The sequence below is a fragment of the Lathyrus oleraceus genome, chromosome 1 (assembly GCF_024323335.1).
Source record: "Lathyrus oleraceus cultivar Zhongwan6 chromosome 1, CAAS_Psat_ZW6_1.0, whole genome shotgun sequence".
NCBI classification, from domain to species: domain Eukaryota; kingdom Viridiplantae; phylum Streptophyta; class Magnoliopsida; order Fabales; family Fabaceae; genus Lathyrus; species Lathyrus oleraceus.
In genome coordinates, this window is record NC_066579.1 from 382,431,899 (window position 1) to 382,450,528 (window position 18,630).

Genomic DNA, 18,630 nt, shown 5'->3' on the forward strand with positions numbered 1-18,630 from the left:
ATCATGACAGCAAACACCTCTAACAACATCTTGCGACCAATCCTTGATAAGGAAAAATTGTTTGGGACAAATTTTCTAGATTGGTACCGAAACATGAGGATTGTCCTCAAACATGAAAAAGGGAAAGGCAGGGAAGTTGCCAAACCCAAACCCACCGTTGCTGCTTTGAAGCCTAGTGGAGGCATAGCAAAAGAAGGCACCTGCTTCCATTGCGGTAAGACCGGACACTGGAAGAGGAATTGCCCAAAGTACCTGGAAGATAAGAAGAATGGAGTAGAGACTTCAACTTCAGGTATTTTTGTTATTGAAATTAATTTATCTACTTCTGCATCATGGGTATTAGATACTGGATGCGGTTCTCACATTTGTACAAATGTGCATGGACTAAAAAGGAGTAGAGATTTGGCAAAAGGTGAAGTCGACCTACGAGTTGGCAATGGAGCAAAGGTTGCTGCCTTAGCCGTAGGAACTTATGTATTGACTTTACCTAGTGGTTTAATAATTAAGTTAGAGAACTGTTATTATGTACCAGCAATTAGCAGGAATATTAATTCCGTTTCTTGTTTGGACAAGTTCGGTTTTTCATTCATAATAAAGAACAATTGTTGTTCAATTTATTTGAATGATATATTCTATGCTACTGCTCAAATGAACAATGGATTATATGTCCTTGATCTTGAAATGCCAGTTTATAACATTAATACTAAAAGGATGAAACCCAATGAGTTAAATCCAACTTACCTTTGGCATTGTCGATTAGGTCACATAAATGAGAAACACATTTCCAAACTCCATAAAGATGGACTGTTGGACTCTTTTGATTATGAATCATATGAGACATGCAGATCTTGTTTAATTGGAAAGATGACAAAGTCTCCATTCACAGGAAAAGGTGAAAGAGCTAATGATCTTTTGGCCCTCATACATACTGATGTATGTGGACCACTGAACATACCAGCCAGAGGAGGTTTTCAGTACTTCATCACATTCACTGATGATTTCAGTAGATATGGTTATGTGTATTTAATGAAACACAAATCAGAGTCTTTTGAAAAGTTCAAGGAATTCAAGAATGAAGTAAAAAAAACCAACTAGGTAAGAATATTAAAACTCTTTGATCAGATCGAGGTGGTGAGTGTAACACCCCGATAATAATATGGTAATTATTTAAATTAAGTTAATAATATATTTATTAATTTAATTAGATAATTGAATTATTATTATTATTATTGGGATAATAATATAAAGTGGAAAATATATAAGTTGGAAATAAGGAAAAAGAATCTCATTTGGAAAATAAAGTTTTCACGTGAAACAGAGAAGCGATTGAGAAAGTGGAGAAAGGGCAAGAGGAAGAGCTAGAGAGCAAGGGTTGGAGAACGGAGAAAGCTTGAAGCTCAAAGTTGCCGGATTAACTCAGGTAAGGGGGGTTTATCGTCGTTTAATGGGTATTATGGGTTAGCATGTAATGGGTAGTGATAAGCCGTTGAATTGACCCTAATTGGGATTGTTGAATGCTGAAAATTGTGATGGATATGTTGTGTAAAAACTGAAATTGAACCTGGAATTGAGTGTGTTGTAATTTCCCTAACGTATGGCTTTTTACGGAATTGGAATCGGAGGTCCGGAAGTCCTCCAACGGCGGAAAATGCGGAGAATTCTGCATTCTGCTTTGTGTTAGCGCAGGAACTGCTGTTTTGTCTGCGTTAACCGGTTAACCCAGGGTGTTAACCGGTTAACACTGTTGCGAATTGTGAAATTAGTGTTGTTTTGCCTGCGTTAACCGGTTAACCCAGGGCGTTAACCGGTTAACACTGTTGCGTTTTGCCAGAAGGTGTGTTTGTGCTGCGTTAACCGGTTAACCCAGGGCGTTAACCGGTTAACACTGTTGAAAAGTGGGAAAATGGACATTTTAATGTTGTGTACATAATTGATGTTTGGCCTATAGTGGCGTATGATGTAATAGGGATTACTTCCCTCTATTTTGAGCAGTATAGGTATTAGTAGAGTGTGCTAATACTGTGGTTAATTATTTAACATGATATGATGTTTTGATACATGTTTTGATGATGTTGATAGTATGCATAATGTTGTGAATGTACATGTTATGTATGCAATTGTGAATGGACTGTTGTATGGCTTAGAGTGTGAGCATATGTCCATTGTGGATTTTGTTGTTGATGTTGCATTGCTAGACGATTAGCATGCATATTGTGGCCTTTAGGGTGGTAGCTAATTCCCATGGTGAGGAATTAGTGAGTTAGTTATTTTGGACTGTTGTTGATGTTTGCATGCTAGGTGATTAGCGTGCATAGCATGGCCCATTTGGGGTGGTAGCTAATTCCCATGGTGAGGAATTAGTGAGTGAGTCACTAGGTCTCAAATGAGTGGGACTAGTGGGCTTGGTAGCCGTGCCTGGATTTGGACGGTGAGGTGAACTATATGTTCACAAAGAGTCGGTACCGCATGCATGGAGTCTCATTGCATAATTGATGTATGGCGTATAATATGAATGGATGTATTCCAGTATTATACGTGTGTTGTGTGTTGTGTTGATGTCGAGTATGATTGAGTTGATATTGCTGTTACTGAATGTGTAATCTGAATTGGGTGATGAAATGTGTTATTTACTTAGCATTACATGATATTTTATAATGCTTGGTATATCGATTGAGGAACTCACCCTTACACTATTTTTCAGGTAACGAGCATTGATTGAGTAGAAGCTAGTGTTTGGAGTCTAGTGTAGTCTCCGTAGTGGGTCGTGCTCTGATAGATGTAACATCGGGACGGGATGTTTTTATTTTGTTGAATAATTTCACGTGTAATATGTTACATGTTTTACATGATTGATGAGATTTCTATCCGCTGCGTTTTATGCAATTGTTTATGTTTTGAATTAATAAAAGGGCATGACCGTGATACTGTTGAATGGTGTGCAGTGTTGTGTGTGACACCCTTAACTGCATAATTACTCTGAGTTTTATATGTTGTTTTAATTAATTATTGGGGTATTTTAGAAGGGTGTTACAGTGAGTATTTAAGCCTAGAGTTTGATGACCATCTGAAAGAGTGTGGGATCCTATCCCAACTCACTCCTCCTGGAACACCCCAATTGAATGGTGCATCTGAGAGAAGAAATCGAACTCTGTTAGACATGGTCCAATCCATGATGAGTCACGCCGATCTTCCAAACCCCTTTTGAGGACATGCACTATTGACAGCAGCTTACACACTTAACCGTGTTCCATCCAAAAAGGTTGAGAAGACACTATATGAGATATGGAGTGGTAAGAAACCACATATGTCTTACATGAAGATTTGGGGTTGCGAAGTTTATGTGAAACGACAAATTTCAACTAAGCTTGAGCCCAAATCTGACAAATGCTTATTTGTGGGGTATCCTAAAGAAACAAAAGGGTGTCACTTGTACAATCCTTCTGAGGGCAAAGTGTTTGTTGCTCGAACTGGAGTTTTCCTAGAAAAGGATTTTATTTCCAAAGGAATCAGTGGGAGGAAAGTAGAGCTTGAAGAAATTCAAGAATCACAAGGCATTGATACACCTATGGATGAATAAGAGCAGGAAACACAAATAGTTGTGTAAGAGCAACCTGCTCAAGTAGAACAAGACCAGCGTAGGTCAGGCAGGATATGTCACCTACCTGAGATATATGGATATCTGATCAAGGTGATGTATTACTCATGGATTCATCAAAAATGAAGATGAGCCTTGTGTCTACAAGAAGGTTAGTGGGAGCATGATCGTGTTCCTGGTATTATATGTAGATGACATATTACTCATTGGAAACGATATCCCTACCCTGCAACAAGTAAAGTCTTGGTTGGGGAAATGCTTTTCTATGAAGGACCTAGGTGAAGCAGCCTATAAATTAGGAATCAGGATCTATAGAGATAGATCACAAAATGCTTGGCCTAAGTCAGAGTACATAGACAAAGTGCTGAGACGCTTTAATATGAATGGTTCCAATGGTTATGTGTTTTGCGTAATGGTGGCACTGTGAGCTAGAAAAGTTCAAAGCAAGATACAGTTGTTGATTCTACAATCGAGGTCGAGTATATTGTTGCCTCAAGAGCAGCAAAGGAAGTTGTTTGGATCAAAAGTTCCTTAGTGAACTTGGCATAGTGTCGCATCCGCGAAAAATCAACCGGCGGGACTCAAATAAAAACACAACACAGAGCCGCCACTGCGCGTTATTTATCCCAAGATAGGGAAAGGAAACGCTCAGAGAAACCTGGAAAGGAAATGGTCTTGCGACCAAAGAGAAAGGGTAAGGGAGTCGGTTACGCAAGGGGAAGGTATTAGCACCCCTCACGTCCGTCGTACTCGACGGGATCCACGTTCTAAAATAAAGAATAGGTTGCTAAAACATCACACACCACTACGCCAAAAATGAGTTTTAACAGCGCATCTTAGACAGCGCTTTTAAAAGAAAGCGCTGTCTAAGGTTAAAATTAAAATAAAACACGGAAAATGTTCCAAAAGAATAATGAAAGCGCTGTCTAAGGGGGGGTCTTAGACAGCGCTTTCTAAAAGCGCTGTCTAAGACCCCCCCTTAGACAGCGCTTTTAGAAAGCGCTTTTAAATATAGACCTTAGTCAGCGCTTTTGATAAAGCGCTGTCTAAAGTCTTTAAATTAAAAAAAAAAATTAAAAACAAAAGCGCTGTCCTCTTTCCCTCTTCATTTTTCCTCTACTCATTCTGCTCCCAATTTACACTTCACTGACACACACACACAAACACGAATTTCCTCCAATCCAATCAACCCTAAAAACCCCATTTTTCTCTAGTGTCGATGATCCACTTCATTTTCAAACACCATAAAAAAAAATCCCAACCAATTCACACCATTGTTGAATCCTTCAAAAAAAACCGCAACAATGTCATCATCAACCAAGCCACCGCACTACGCCACAAGCGGTTTGGTGATAGGTTACGCTCTCTATTCAAGCTTGTTAGCGATAATCAACAAATACGCCATCACTCAATTCAACTACCCTGGTCTCTTAACCGCTTTACAGTACCTCACTTCAGCTCTCGGCGTTTACCTTTTCGGAAAATTAGGGTTTCTTCATCACGATCCTTTCACCATTCCGATCGCCAAGAAATTCTTCCCTGCCGCACTCGTTTTCTTCCTCGCTATCTTCACCAACACGAATCTACTCCGTCACGCTAACGTTGATACCTTCATTGTTTTCAGATCTCTTACCCCTCTTCTTGTTGCTCTCGCTGATACCGCTTTTCGAGGTCAACCTTCGCCTTCTAACCTTACTTTTTTCTCGCTTGTTGTTATTCTTGCTGGTGCCGTTGGTTATGTTGCTACCGATTCGGGTTTTACTCTTACCGCTTATTCATGGGCTTTTGCTTATTTGGTTACGATTACTACTGAGATGGTTTATATCAAGCATATGGTTATGAGTCTTGGGTTGAATACTTGGGGTTTTGTTCTTTATAACAATGTCTTGTCTTTAATGATTACTCCTTTCTTTTGGTTTCTAACTGGAGAGAATTTTGAGGTTTCGAATGCGATTAATTCGAGTACCGGGAGTTTGTTTGAGATGATTGCGTTTCTTGCGGTTTCTTTGTCTTGTGTGTTTGGTTTGCTTATCAGTTTCTTTGGATTTGCTGCGAGAAAAGCGGTTTCGGCTACTGCTTTTACGGTTACTGGGGTCAAATGTTTAATTTTTTGTTACATGTTCTACAGGTACACTGATTTTGGTAGCGGTATATCTCATAGACCGATCGAAGATTTGGCATACTCAGTTGCAAGATTCATACAAAATCGCGGCTCCTTTGTTAACTACTACATGGTATATGTTACATCTAAGTTTATGTTATAGAAACTTTGATTTTTGTCTGATATCTTATATTTGAATGCAGTATCATGGAGGGACTAATTTTGGTCGAACATCGAGTGGTCTTTTCATTGCAACAAGCTATGATTATGATGCTCCTATTGACGAATATGGTACGCGTTAAGGTTTAAATTGTTTGCGTGTTTTGAGTTATAACAGTTAGAAACATTTTAAAGTGTTACAAAATGTTAGGACTTGTGAATGAACCAAAATGGGGACATTTGAGAGACTTGCATAAGGCAATAAAACAGTGTGAGCCAGCTTTGATTGCTGTGGATCCTACGGTCACATATTTCGGGAAAAACCTCGAGGTAAATTCTATTATCTAGTTCATGATAAAATTAAGGTTCAAAATTGTTACTGTGTTGAAGATTTGTTTTGTTAATTTGATCTTATAGGCACATGTGTACTACATAAGTAGTAGTGTTTGTGTTGCATTTCTTGCAAATTATGACACGAAATCGGCTGCAACGGTTACGTTTGGAAATAGCCATCATGACCTTCCACCTTGGTCTCAATAGTATTATTTATTTATTTTATCCATAAATCAGATAAATATTTCAGGATCTTGTTTTCCTTTTCTTTGTTTGGTTCTCAATAGTATTATTTATTTTCTCCAGGAGAAGAAACTTATGCATAACATCCGTCAATACGAGGTTCCCTTGCAAAAGTACATGGCCATGATGGACCTTCAGGCATGCATTCACCCTCCAACTCATCATTATTACATGATATTAACAACATCATATTTGTTATTCTTTTGTTCATCATACTGCTATTAGTATTACTCATGTTGTCTGCAATGCATGATCATTGCAAATACATGATGACTTGTGACATTTATATGCAATGAGTATATGAAAGTTGAAATGTAACACAGAAGCATGATGTTGTTTTGTGGTCAACAGGAGAGGAATGAAAGACTGTTTTATAAACTTCTTATCGACAATGTTGAAGAATTACTCCCGATTGTATATACTCCGGTTGTTGGCGAGGCTTGCCAGAAATATGGGAGCATATTCAAGCGTCCTCAGGGTCTTTACATTAGTTTGAAAGAAAAGTATGATTTCATTTTTCCATTTGTATACAATTTTAAGGACGGCATTCATTGCAGGCTTATATACATCTGCTGTTGACTTTTGCAGGGGTAAAATTCTTGAGGTTTTGAAAAACTGGCCAGAAAGGAGTATTCAGGTTATTGTTGTAACTGACGGTGAACGGATTTTGGGACTCGGAGATCTCGGATGCCAGGTATTTCTCAACAAGATTAAAATCAAACTCTTAAGACCTTATGATTCACCTTGATTTTATGGTAAAATAGATTTAACTGTGTTGTATGTGCTTCAGGGTATGGGAATTCCTGTTGGTAAATTGGCTTTGTACTCAACACTAGGAGGAGTTCGTCCTTCAGCAGTAAGCATTTTCCATCTAATGTCTCTTTTCATTTTATCATTGTATCATGCATGATTTTGTTGTTCATTCTTCTTATTTTCCCTTTCTGGTTGCTAGTGTTTGCCGATTACGATTGACGTGGGGACAAATAATGAGAAATTACTGAATGATGAGTTTTACATTGGCCTTAGACAAAAGAGGGCAACTGGGAAGGTTTGTATTACATATATATGAGGCTACATTTTACTTGTATTTATATGAGGCTACATTTTGTTGGCTTTGACCTCAACCTACCCGCACCTCTCACTGAATTCTGGTCTCCGGTAGAATTCACCGCTGGTGATTCCAAGAAGAACAAAATTAACGTCAATCTCGCCGGAAACGGTGAACAAGAGGCGGAAAGTCCGTTACCGGTAACCGCCAAACGGCCTCGTTTGTTTTCGGACGAAGACAATGACGAAACGGCGTAGCTTTATTCACACACCGTAAAATTATTTTATTTTAAATTAAATTGAATTGAATTTGTTGTTATATAGTGCAGTGAATATGAATCGCACATATTCTAGCACGCACTAGCTAGTTTTCAATTTCTTGTTTTTATTTTCTTTTAAATTAAATTGGGTTGGGGAATTTTGGATTAGATTTTGTTTTGTTCTTAAGTTTAATCTTTATCTGTACAGACAAAATTTATTCATTGCTATTGGATTCGTCACTTTCATACTCATCCATTCAATTTCTTTATTTAGTGTTGTTTACAATTATATTTATATATCTTCATTCATTCACTACTAGTTAAATCACTGCTTTTAAGGATTACACAATTTTTCACTATACTTAATCCAATAATCAAAAGTTGGTGGTACAGGTACTTAACCTAAATTAATTGAATGGATCATACACATTAAATGGATTGGGTCAATGTCTTGTTTCATAAAATAATCAAACTTTGGACCCAAAATAAAAGTCATTTTGACAGCTTAAATGATCTGTCTGAATACTAATCAGCTTAATTGAGATGTTGAGTGAGTAATGAGATTGAGATGAGTGGTTTGAATTGGTATATATATATATATTTGTTAGCCAAAAATTGGTAGAAAAAAGGCCAAAATGGCATATATAAAATGTGATAATTGTCTGTCAAAATCTGGTTGAAAACAGGTAGAAATTCTGGTTTATAAACCTGGAAAAAATGTGGTTTAAAACAAAAGCTTCAAAAAATTTCGTATACCTTAGACAGCGCTTTTGTAAAAAGCGCTGTCTAAGGGGGGGGATTAGAAAGCGCTTTAGGCAAAAGCGCTGTCTAAGGGGGGGCTTAGACAGCGCTTTTTGAAAAGCGCTGTCTAAGGTATACCTAAAAAAATTAAAATAGGAGGGGCTTAGACAGCGCTTTTTGAAAAGCGCTGTCTAAGGGGGGGGCTTAGACAGCGCTTTTTAAAAAGCGCTGTCTAAGGTATACCTAAAAAAATTAAAATAGGAGGGTCTTATAAAGCGCTTTTGGCCAAAGCGCTGTCTAAGGGGGGGGGGCTTAGACAGCGCTTTTAAGATTTAAAAAAGCGCTGTCTAAACCTTTAGCAGCGGAGGTTTAGACAGCGCTTTAAAGCGCTGTCTAAGGCTAAAAAAAGCGCTGTCTAAGGTCTTGTTTGTTGTAGTGCACACACACAAGGGAACGCAGGTGGGGTTAGGAGAAGGGAGCTCGATAGGACGTCGCATCCTATGCCTACATATCTTGTCTGGAACAAGAATCAGAGCCACTGTAGTTCGGCTTACGCACGCCAAACAACACAAAACGCACAAACAGATGGCAAACATGGAGCCCGACAACCACTCGATGGAATTACGTCAGCATCCGAACCAAAACACACTCAAAAGGGCAAACGTGGAGCCCGACCGCCAATCACTGGACTTACGTCGGCATCCGAACCCAAAACACGCACAAAACGGCAAACGTGGAGCCCGACAGCCAATCACTGGACTTACGTCGGCATCCGAGCCAAACACACAATCAGATAACAAGTAAACACACGCAAAAAAAGAAAAAGGTTGCCCGGAGTGGTCTCGCACGACCACCTGCCTACATACCTCGTCTGGAACAAGGATCAGGGTGATGTAGTTCCCCCTCAAGGGAAAGAAAATCTAGCCAGAAACCAAGGGAAGACACACTACCAGGGAGCTGGACTCGAGCCTAGTGTTGTCATGCATCGTTACCCTACGTTGGAGTTTCTACCTACTTGCACAACTACAAGCTACTCCTATCCAGGAAGCAAGCATACAAGCATACAGGCATACATCAAATGAGAACAAGCATCTCAAACAGATATTCACATAGCACACACTATAACCAAACAAATGGGCTCAATCAATAGGTGTAACTGCCGAAGCAATTCATCTGTACATGGGTGGTGGCGCTCTTAACCTTGCCATTACGAGGCTAAGGTGAAGCAGATGAAAAGGTGAAGTGAGGATGGGACCTCACAGCTCTTATCCCTGACCAGGGAGAGCTTCAGACAAAGGAGCGTGGGTCCAGAATGGAGGGACCCTTCTACGCTCAAAGACTCTGACTCGATTGTGCGACAGCACGAGATCTTGGGTTTGTGTCCCAATGCATCAACACACAGCCGTGCGAGCAGAGGGACGACTCACAGAATAGTGGGGGATAGATTGCATATCCCTTGGCTTCCACCAATTGCCTTAATCAAGGACTTTCACCTGCTTGGCACGAAAATTAAACAACCACAATCATTGCCTCTTAAGGAGGACTTCAGACATTTGCCCGGCCAAATAACAGGCCGGGTCTCCCCGACTACATGAAGTCAAGAGGACCTACCTCGAGCGGTTTACACAACCAAGCAGCGGCTAGCAAGCAAGTTCTTAAAAGAACTAGAAGCGACTAAATGTACCTGTACAAAAGCTAACCAGTCAGTATCTCAGACAACCAATCAGAAAACAGCAAATGTTAATCAGTCAGACTATACAAGTCAATGCACAACAAGGCAAGCTATAAGCTCAAGCCCAAGCTTTACAACCTACAAAACCAAGTCATGTTAGTGTACAAACAACAAATAATCTCAATTGAATTAACTTGGCTCAATCCCTTTAGGCATTATGCATTTCATCCTGAAAAATCAAGCAAATGTGAGAAACTGGACCTCTAGGCCAAGCCTAGGGTCCAAAAGGGAGAAAAAAAGTCTAAACAGCAAGTAATTCTCAACCAAACTCAAATTAACACCAATAGAAAGCCAAAGCAATTAATCCCATATTTATATCATCCACCACATTCATTTCATGCACAAAACAATTCAACTTAGGTCCAATGGAACATTCAACATCCAAACAGAACTATTGCATCCAATTCCATATCAAAACAAATCCAAAAATCCTCAAATAATTTACACCTAAACAGGACCTATTCAAGGTATGGCATATCAAATTTCAGCTCAATTGGGCAAAGAGAACTATGTCAATGAAAATCAACAAAAACAGACACAATTATATGATCCAAACCAAAGCATCAACACATGCATTCACTTCAAAAATTCATAAATCAATGAAAACAATAAAGAAATGAATGGGACCAAAACAGGGATGTCCTATCATGTGTCTATAATCACCATACCAAATTTCATGGCCATTCAATACCATATGAGCATCTCACACAAGATCTACCAACATATGTCACATGAACTTGCACATTTGACCAACAGAGATGAAAAATACCAATCAAATTGAAAATGCAATGGAAAAATCCAGAAAAATACACATAGCATCTTAACATGTTAATGAACATCCATGCAAAATTTCAAGTCAAACCATCAAGCATAAGTCATGAAAATAAATCCAGAAAGATGACCTAACTAGGTGTGACACAAATTGTCACGCCTAGATTCAAAAATTCATAACTCAATCATCAGGTATCCAAAATTCACAAAATGTACATGTAAATCACCATTAGCATGTCTACAATTACCACAAAAATTTTCAAGCATTTCTTTTAGAGCATGAGGATTTCACAATAGAAATGGCAAAATGTGTCAAAATTGCATACATGTTAAACAACCCTAGGTCAAACTAAATTTCCTCCAAGCACAACTTCCAAAAATAGGTCAACAAAATTCTAGAGAGAATTAGGAAGTCAACAAAAAAAATCCACACATTTTTCTGACTTTTAAACAATTTTTTATGAATTTTTTAAGGTGTTTATGATTTTTTGATAATTATTTGGAGTATATTAATTAATTAAAGTGAACGAATGGCATTATTGTAATTAACTTGAACAGTGGCGCGGTAAACATCTCATTCAAAAATTCAAACGAAGAAGTGGATCAAACATGCTAATTTTCCAGAATTTCACTCTCTTCCTCACGCGTTTTCCAGAAACTCAAGAACATGAAGAACCACGAACCATCACCAAAATCCACAAACCGCATATGGTTGGAACCGTCTCAACACGAGGATCTCAAATATCGTCCTAATTTATCCTAAATGTTCATGTATCTCACGGATCGATCGACCTAGGGTTTGCATTCGAAACTTTGAATCCAGATTTCATGAGCTACACTAATCCATTCCTAAAACTAGTTATATCATGATAACCTACGTTCTACGCTCTTCAAAACACACATAAACATTAAGGCAATGGCAAGATTCGATTCCTGACCTTGATTTGGAAACAGTGAAGATTCGTGAGGAATTTGTACGTGTTTCTTCAAAACAGTCCAAGCCTGATGATAGGGAAGATGAATAGAAGCCTTTGCCTAGCTCGAACTTGCTCCAGTCATGAGGAATTGGAATTGGCCATGGAAGACTTCACTTGCAACAGTCGCAATTGGCAAGGCTTCTGAGGTTGATTTCCAAAAACAGCAGAAATAGATGATGAATGAAGCTCGAATCAACAAACACTTTGCCAAATGATCAAGAATTGAGGAAGTTTGATGAATTTTGGTGTGAAGTGTTCTTGAGAGATTTGGTGAATTTGGAAGGTTTTGGATCTGATTTTGATGAATTATCAATTCTGTTATGATTTAGAGATGATTAAGAATATATACTCTAGCTTAATCACCACTTAATCACACCAATTAGCCAAATGCAAAATGATTAGTGAAATGTCCTTTTCAAGCTAGGGGCAAAATGGTCATTTCATGTGCCAGCTCATGACAGCTCACTGCCACCTCATACACCTTCTAAACACCTGTCATGAGCTATTGCCACTTGTTGCATGCTCATTGGAGGTGTATTTCTCATTTTCACTATGTGATGGCTTATGTGTTCATTTTCAAGTCCATTTCAAAAACCATTTTCCAAACTGTCATACCCCAAAATTTGCCCATTAATATTTCAAGACATTTCAGGGCGCTCCGACTCATTTTTATGACACTTAAAGGAACAAAGGCCCAGCTCGCGAATGACCCAAAATGGCCTACTCGCTACACGCTCACATAGTGATAATATGAAAGTGGTTTATTTGGAAGCGGAGGAAAAGGGGTGCAAAAAGAAAAGAAAACGAACCAAACAGCAAAGCCCAACCCAAAGTACAAGAACACAGGTGTGGCATCTGTGACGAGCGTCACAGAGGCTGTGACGAGCGTCACGCCTACCCCTGTGACGGGCGTCACACATGGTGTGACGAACGTCACACCATTCCCTACTTTGTGGGCGCAGGCAACGCTTCGGAGACTTGAAGATCCGTTGGGCCCTATATCCACGTACGTGTTGAAGACTTTTTTTTGGCAGCAGGCATGACCTAATGACAACAATATAAATAGCCGCCTTGAAAACCTAAAAGAGGGAGCTTTTTCCGAGATTCTTTTTCCTTTGCCGTTTTCGCCTTTGCATTTTTTCTTCTTTTCCAGCAGCTTAGGCATTGTGTTTTACAAGTGCTACACTATTTCTTTTGCAATTCCGGATTCCCTTTTGGTATTTAGTTAATTCTTTTCGCACAATAGTTTCTACAACGGAAACTATTATGTGCCTTTTTACCGAATCTAATCTTACGGCGGCAGCAAGGTCACCTCCGCTCAATTCTATCCGATCGGCCAATTCAAGGTTGCGACTCAATTGCAAACAGGTTTGCGTTACTATTATCGCTTTATGTTCCTAATTCACATGTGATATCATAATTGAGATTCATAAATATATTTGAGGCTTTGCATGTAACTTAAGTATGCCTGGATACTTTGAATTGTTGTAATGGATGCCGCTGTTCTTCGGCCTATTTTGATCTTTGCCCATCTGACCTGTTTTATCATAACCATGCTTTGTTTACCTATTACTTTGGTGCAACTCTCGATTGCACCCTGATTTGGTATTCTAACCCGTTTGCTGAATTTTGCAAAGGTTCATATGTCCCGGGAAAAGATTGCTGTTTAGGTCTCCCACTTTATTTGTGGGATACCCTTGTGGAGACTCGCCCTAAGTGGCCTAATTAATTTTGATGTGTTCATTTTAATGTCTTAATTTTAATGTATTAATTTTAATGTATTAATTTTAATGCATTGATTTTAGTATGGACTTAATTACCTAATGAACTTAAAACATGGACTTTAAATAAATGATATCGGACCTCTCTTTATTACCCCACAATTTCAATATTACGGTCATGTCCCGCGAATATGGGGATATCCTTAGCAAAGACCCTTCGGTAAAATCATCATAGTCCCTCGGATGTTGCCTTCGGAAATACGATTTCGTCCCTCGATGACCCTTCGGTATAGCCTACGGTTAAATGATGAAAGTCCCTTCGAATGCTAAGGTATCCTCACAACTGTTGCCTTCAATGACCTATCGATGACCCTACGATGACCCTTCTACATCCCCAGGATAAAACTACTTACTTCTCAATAGTAAGGACAGTTTTACCCTCATAAGGATAGGAAATGCCCGGAAAGACCTCGGACAGGTGTAACCTTAATTGCTCATTCATAATAAAAAATATTTTTCACACCTCACACCTTTCAAACATCCTTTTTTTAGAAAATCACCACTTAGCATACATCCGTACTAGGATCATTGCCGAGTTATATTTTCTAAACTACTTTCAAAAAACTATACGGGATAACCACTTTGTATACATTTATGCAAGAATCATTACAAAGTTAAATTCTCGCTTTCAAAACATTTTTCATACATTTCTCAACCACTTTTTTTCAAACAAGGAAAACATAAATGATTGAGCAATTAAGAGCCCATGGATAACCATGGATACAAAGGGTGCTAATACCTTCCCTTTGTATAAAGTACCTCCCGAACCTAAGAACCTAAATTAAGGTCTTTCCTGTTCTTTTCCGCCTTTCCTTATGGGATAAAAGAAAAGTCGGTGGCGACTCTTGCTAACCGCGACATTGCGATTAAAACCACAAAAAGTCCAGTTCACCGTATGACAGAACTGGCGACTCTGCTGGGGACTACAAAGAGAGGTCCATCTTAAAAAAAAAAATCATTTATGTTTTATTATTCCTTCTTTTAAGGGGGCTTTGAGTGAAAGATCCTACACCCGGATCTAGTGTACCTTAGGTAAGTAGCAATAGATCATCGCGACTATCCGGCGTATACTGGAATGGTCAAAATGATAGCTACGGTTAATGTGACACTTTGGTTGTCCTGATGGTCCTCATGTTATTTGAGGAAAAATTTGGCTTCCGCGTGGTGTCATCAAAGCATTAACCAGACCTTTAGAACCCTAATTGACTCATCCTAGCCATTAGAAAGTAGTGAGATAACTGGCTTCGGTTCCGACTGAGGTTGGTTGATACTCGATACTACACTCTTTGAGATTGGACTTTAGGGAAGCTTCGGTCAACCACTTGGTGTTGCACTGAAGTGGACCTAAAGAAATATCGATGATCTGAGATCCTTCTAGAACCCGGTTACTATTCTAGGACAGGTTGAACCAACCAAACTTCAGTGGGGAGGGTACTTACCTACGGAACTCATGCAAGCCTTAAAACCTAGGAATAATTGTTGTGTGACATGCTTGTGCTTGCATAACATCATAACATCATAACATCATAACATCATCATACTAACCATTTCAAGGACTTAGGAATTTAGCTTTGCTCTGTTGAACAGGTTATGGCTTCCAGGAAGACCATCCGGATCAATTTTGTAGCAATCTCTCCTCAACTCAAGGATTTAGTGTCAGAACTTCCCGATCATGCTCAGTTCATCAAGAAACACGGTCATCTCCTCAATTTGGTTACCACTGGTTTCAAAGAAGATATGATGAGAGTCCTATTCCAGTTCTTCGATCCCAAACATCATTGCTTCACTTTCCCAGATTATCAGTTGGTACCCACATTAGAAGAATTCTCCCAGCTGCTTGGGATACCTATCCTGGATCAAATACCTTTCAGTGGTTTAGAAAAGAGGCCAAAATCTGAAGAGGTTGCCGCAGCTTTACACATGACGAAGTCCGACATCGAAGCTAATTGGGTAACAAGGAGTGGAGTTAAGGGTTTACTTGCCAAATTCCTGACAAATAAGGCCCGAGAATTCTTAAAAGTTATGAACGTCCGTGCTTTCGAAGACATCCTGGCATTGCTAATCTATGGCTTGGTGTTATTCCCTAATCCAGACCAATTCATAGACATGAATGCTATTAAGATGTTTCTCACTCATAACCCTGTACCTACCTTGCTGGGAGACATTCTGCATTCCCTCCACACTCGTACCATGAAAAGGCAAGGGACTCTCATGTGCTGCATACCTCTATTGTCTAGGTGGTTTATTTCACACCTCCCTCAATCAGTCTTGAAGAATGAGCAAAATCTGAGATGGTCTCAAAGGATAATGTCACTCTCCCATTCAGACATCTGTTGGTGTCCTCAGTTCAAGGAAAATGTTACCGTCGTTGATCGTTGTGGCGAGTTCCCTAATGTACCACTCCTAGGAATAAGAGGAGGTATTACTTACAGTCCTGCTTTAGCTCTGCGACAGTTTGGTTGTGCTCGAAGAGATGGCCCACATGAAATGATCATCGAGGGCATTGTGTTCGACTATGACAACGATTCCCAAGGCCACTGTCAAAGATTTGTACGAGCTTGGGGCATGGTGAAGAGAGGTACGGTAGGACAGAAAAATTCTATTCCTATGGAACCTTATCTCAGATGGGTACGCGCCAGAGCTCGTGAACTTGTCATGCCATACCTTGCAATCGGACCTCAGATTGTCGAACCTGAAGCTGAAGGAGGTGCTCCTCAGATCATTCCTTATCCAGATATGCCTACCAACATTGAGGAACTAAAGAGATCCTGGATCCAATTGAGAGAAGAAAGGGATACTTTCGAGACTCAGTTCGTCGCAGAAAGGAAGAAAGTGTTAGAACTTACCAGTCAGCTTAATGAGGAACGAAGGCTCAATGCGTATCTTCGCCCAAAAAGAAGTCGCCCCTGGGAGACTTGAGCTTTCATTGTATTTTTATTATTATTCCTTTTGTAATGAACATTGATCAAAGAAACTAGCAATAAACATTTCTCTCTTGTTGGTGATTTACGCAAAGTTAAATTCCAAAAGTCCTTGAAAACATTTCATACATTGCATAGCATAACATTGCATAACAGGTATTCTACAAGTTCAATGTTCTCACGGTCTTCATTGCAAACAGAAAAATGGATCTCGAACAGACTGTCAAAGATCTCCAGACTCAGAATGCTCAATTCAAGGAGATGATGTTAAGCTTATCCAAGGGGCAGGAGGAACTGAAAGCTCTTTTGGCCGAAAAGAAGAAGGACAAGAAAGCTGTGAGCTTCATTAACCCGGGCAGAAGGCGTAAAGGACAGGCTACGGGAATCAAATTTGGAATCCCGAATGGTCCAGAAGAGGGGGCGGAGGATGATTCAGAGGAGGAGAATGCTGATTTCTCTAACCCTGAGGATGATGATGAGGAGTATGAAAATGAACAGTACTCTCCAAGAGATGATAAGTACAAATTGCTGGAAGAACGCATGCTAGCCATGGAGGGTCAGAAGACACCTGGTCTGGATTTCGAAAGTTTGGGTCTGGTCTCCGATGTGACCATTCCTCGCAAATTCAAAATCCCCACTTTCACTAAGTACGATGGTGCGTCTTGTCCTCAGATGCATCTAAGGGCTTATGTGAGAAAGATCCAGCCGCATACCACTGATAAGAAACTGTGGATCCACTTCTTCCAAGAGAGTCTATCTGGCACTCAGTTGGAATGGTATTATCAGCTCGAGAGCTCTGACATCCGCACCTGGACTGATTTAGCAACGGCTTTCTACAAGCAGTACCAGTACAATTCTGAATTAGCACCTACTCGGCTGCAGTTGCAGAATATGGCCATGGGATCTAAAGACAGCTTCAAAGAGTACGCTCAGAAATGGAGAGATTTGGCCGGCAGAGTCAAACCCCCTATGACTGACCGAGAATTAGTAGACCTGTTCATGGGTACCCTGACTGGCCCATTCTACAGCCACCTACTGGGGAGTTCTTCATCCGGTTTCACTGAACTTATACTGACAGGTGAACGGGTGGAGAGCGGCATTCGAAGTGGAAAATTACAGGCCGCTACTTCTACAAGCAGTAAGAAGTCCTACCATGGGAAGAACGAATCGAATGCTGTGTATGGTCACAGGAATCATAATAAGAAAATCGGTGACCATGCCATTGGAGCAGTGACGATCGCAGCCCCGCCAGCTCAAAACTTCCAGCAAAGACAAGACAGACCAAGAAGGCAGTTTACCAAGCTCAATATGACTTTAGCACAAGCACTGCAAAGTATGCTGAAGGTAAACCTAATCACCCTCAGAGGTCCTCCTGCAAATGTCAACACTGCTTCGCCTCGTTACAATCCCGATGCCAGGTGTGCATATCACTCCGATAGCCCCGGGCATGATACAAATGATTGTTGGCTGCTGAAGAACAAGATTCAGGACATGATCGATGCCGGGGAAATTGAGTTCGAGCCTCCGGAGACTCCTAACGTCATCAATGCACCTATGCCTAATCATGACAAGGCTGTTAATGCTCTCAATGACGATTCTCTCATCACTACTGTAGCGGACTTAACATCTCCTCTCCCGATCATAAAGGGGAATTTATTGCGAGCTGGTTTATTTCCAGGTTGTACTGAAGATTGCAATCTCTGCATACTCCGGCCCGAGGACTGTCTGAAGTTGAGGAATGGTATTCAACAGCTGATGGACGATCGTACAATTCTCTTTGAAAGGGTTTCTAAGACGGAAAACCCTGTTGAAGAAGTATCTGTGATTGCAAGGCCCAAGGTTACTCGTGCTCCTCCTGCTATGATTTCTCTGAAAGATGCTCAAGCTGTGGTTGAAGATGGTGGCTGTACTGGCTGGGGTCAACTGATCAACGTACCGTACAAGTCTGACAAAGCTGGTCTGGGATTCA

At 40.0% G+C, this 18,630-nt stretch overlaps 2 protein-coding genes across 2 annotated transcripts; both read left to right on the plus strand.

Moving 5' to 3' along the window:
* Nucleotides 1-4,899: 4,899 nt before the first annotated feature.
* LOC127108474 (GDP-fucose transporter 1) lies at nt 4,900-6,395 on the plus strand. Its single transcript, XM_051045948.1, has 4 exons — nt 4,900-5,829; nt 5,900-5,987; nt 6,067-6,185; nt 6,273-6,395. The coding sequence occupies exons 1-4, from the start codon at nt 4,900-4,902 to the stop codon at nt 6,393-6,395; spliced, it is 1,260 nt and encodes a 419-aa protein (XP_050901905.1).
* Nucleotides 6,396-6,432: 37 nt separating this feature from the next.
* Nucleotides 6,433-7,990, plus strand: LOC127115788 (NADP-dependent malic enzyme). Its single transcript, XM_051047242.1, has 5 exons — nt 6,433-6,569; nt 6,783-6,934; nt 7,020-7,125; nt 7,222-7,287; nt 7,384-7,990. The coding sequence occupies exons 1-5, from the start codon at nt 6,507-6,509 to the stop codon at nt 7,498-7,500; spliced, it is 504 nt and encodes a 167-aa protein (XP_050903199.1). The 5' UTR covers nt 6,433-6,506; the 3' UTR covers nt 7,501-7,990.
* The last annotated feature ends 10,640 nt before the right edge of the window (nt 7,991-18,630 follow it).

What these genes read in the sequence shown, in the direction of transcription:
- LOC127115788 (XM_051047242.1), top strand. Translation starts at nt 6,507, where the DNA reads ATGCATAACATCCGTCAATACGAGGTTCCCTTGCAAAAGTACATGGCC. An exon ending in TGGCCATGATGGACCTTCAG is followed by an intron (nt 6,570 to 6,782) that starts GCATGCATTCAC and finishes TGTGGTCAACAG; the next exon opens with GAGAGGAATGAAAGACTGTT. An exon ending in TCGGAGATCTCGGATGCCAG is followed by an intron (nt 7,126 to 7,221) that starts GTATTTCTCAAC and finishes TATGTGCTTCAG; the next exon opens with GGTATGGGAATTCCTGTTGG.
- LOC127108474 (XM_051045948.1), top strand. Translation starts at nt 4,900, where the DNA reads ATGTCATCATCAACCAAGCCACCGCACTACGCCACAAGCGGTTTGGTG. An exon ending in CCTTTGTTAACTACTACATG is followed by an intron (nt 5,830 to 5,899) that starts GTATATGTTACA and finishes ATTTGAATGCAG; the next exon opens with TATCATGGAGGGACTAATTT. An exon ending in TGCTCCTATTGACGAATATG is followed by an intron (nt 5,988 to 6,066) that starts GTACGCGTTAAG and finishes ACAAAATGTTAG; the next exon opens with GACTTGTGAATGAACCAAAA.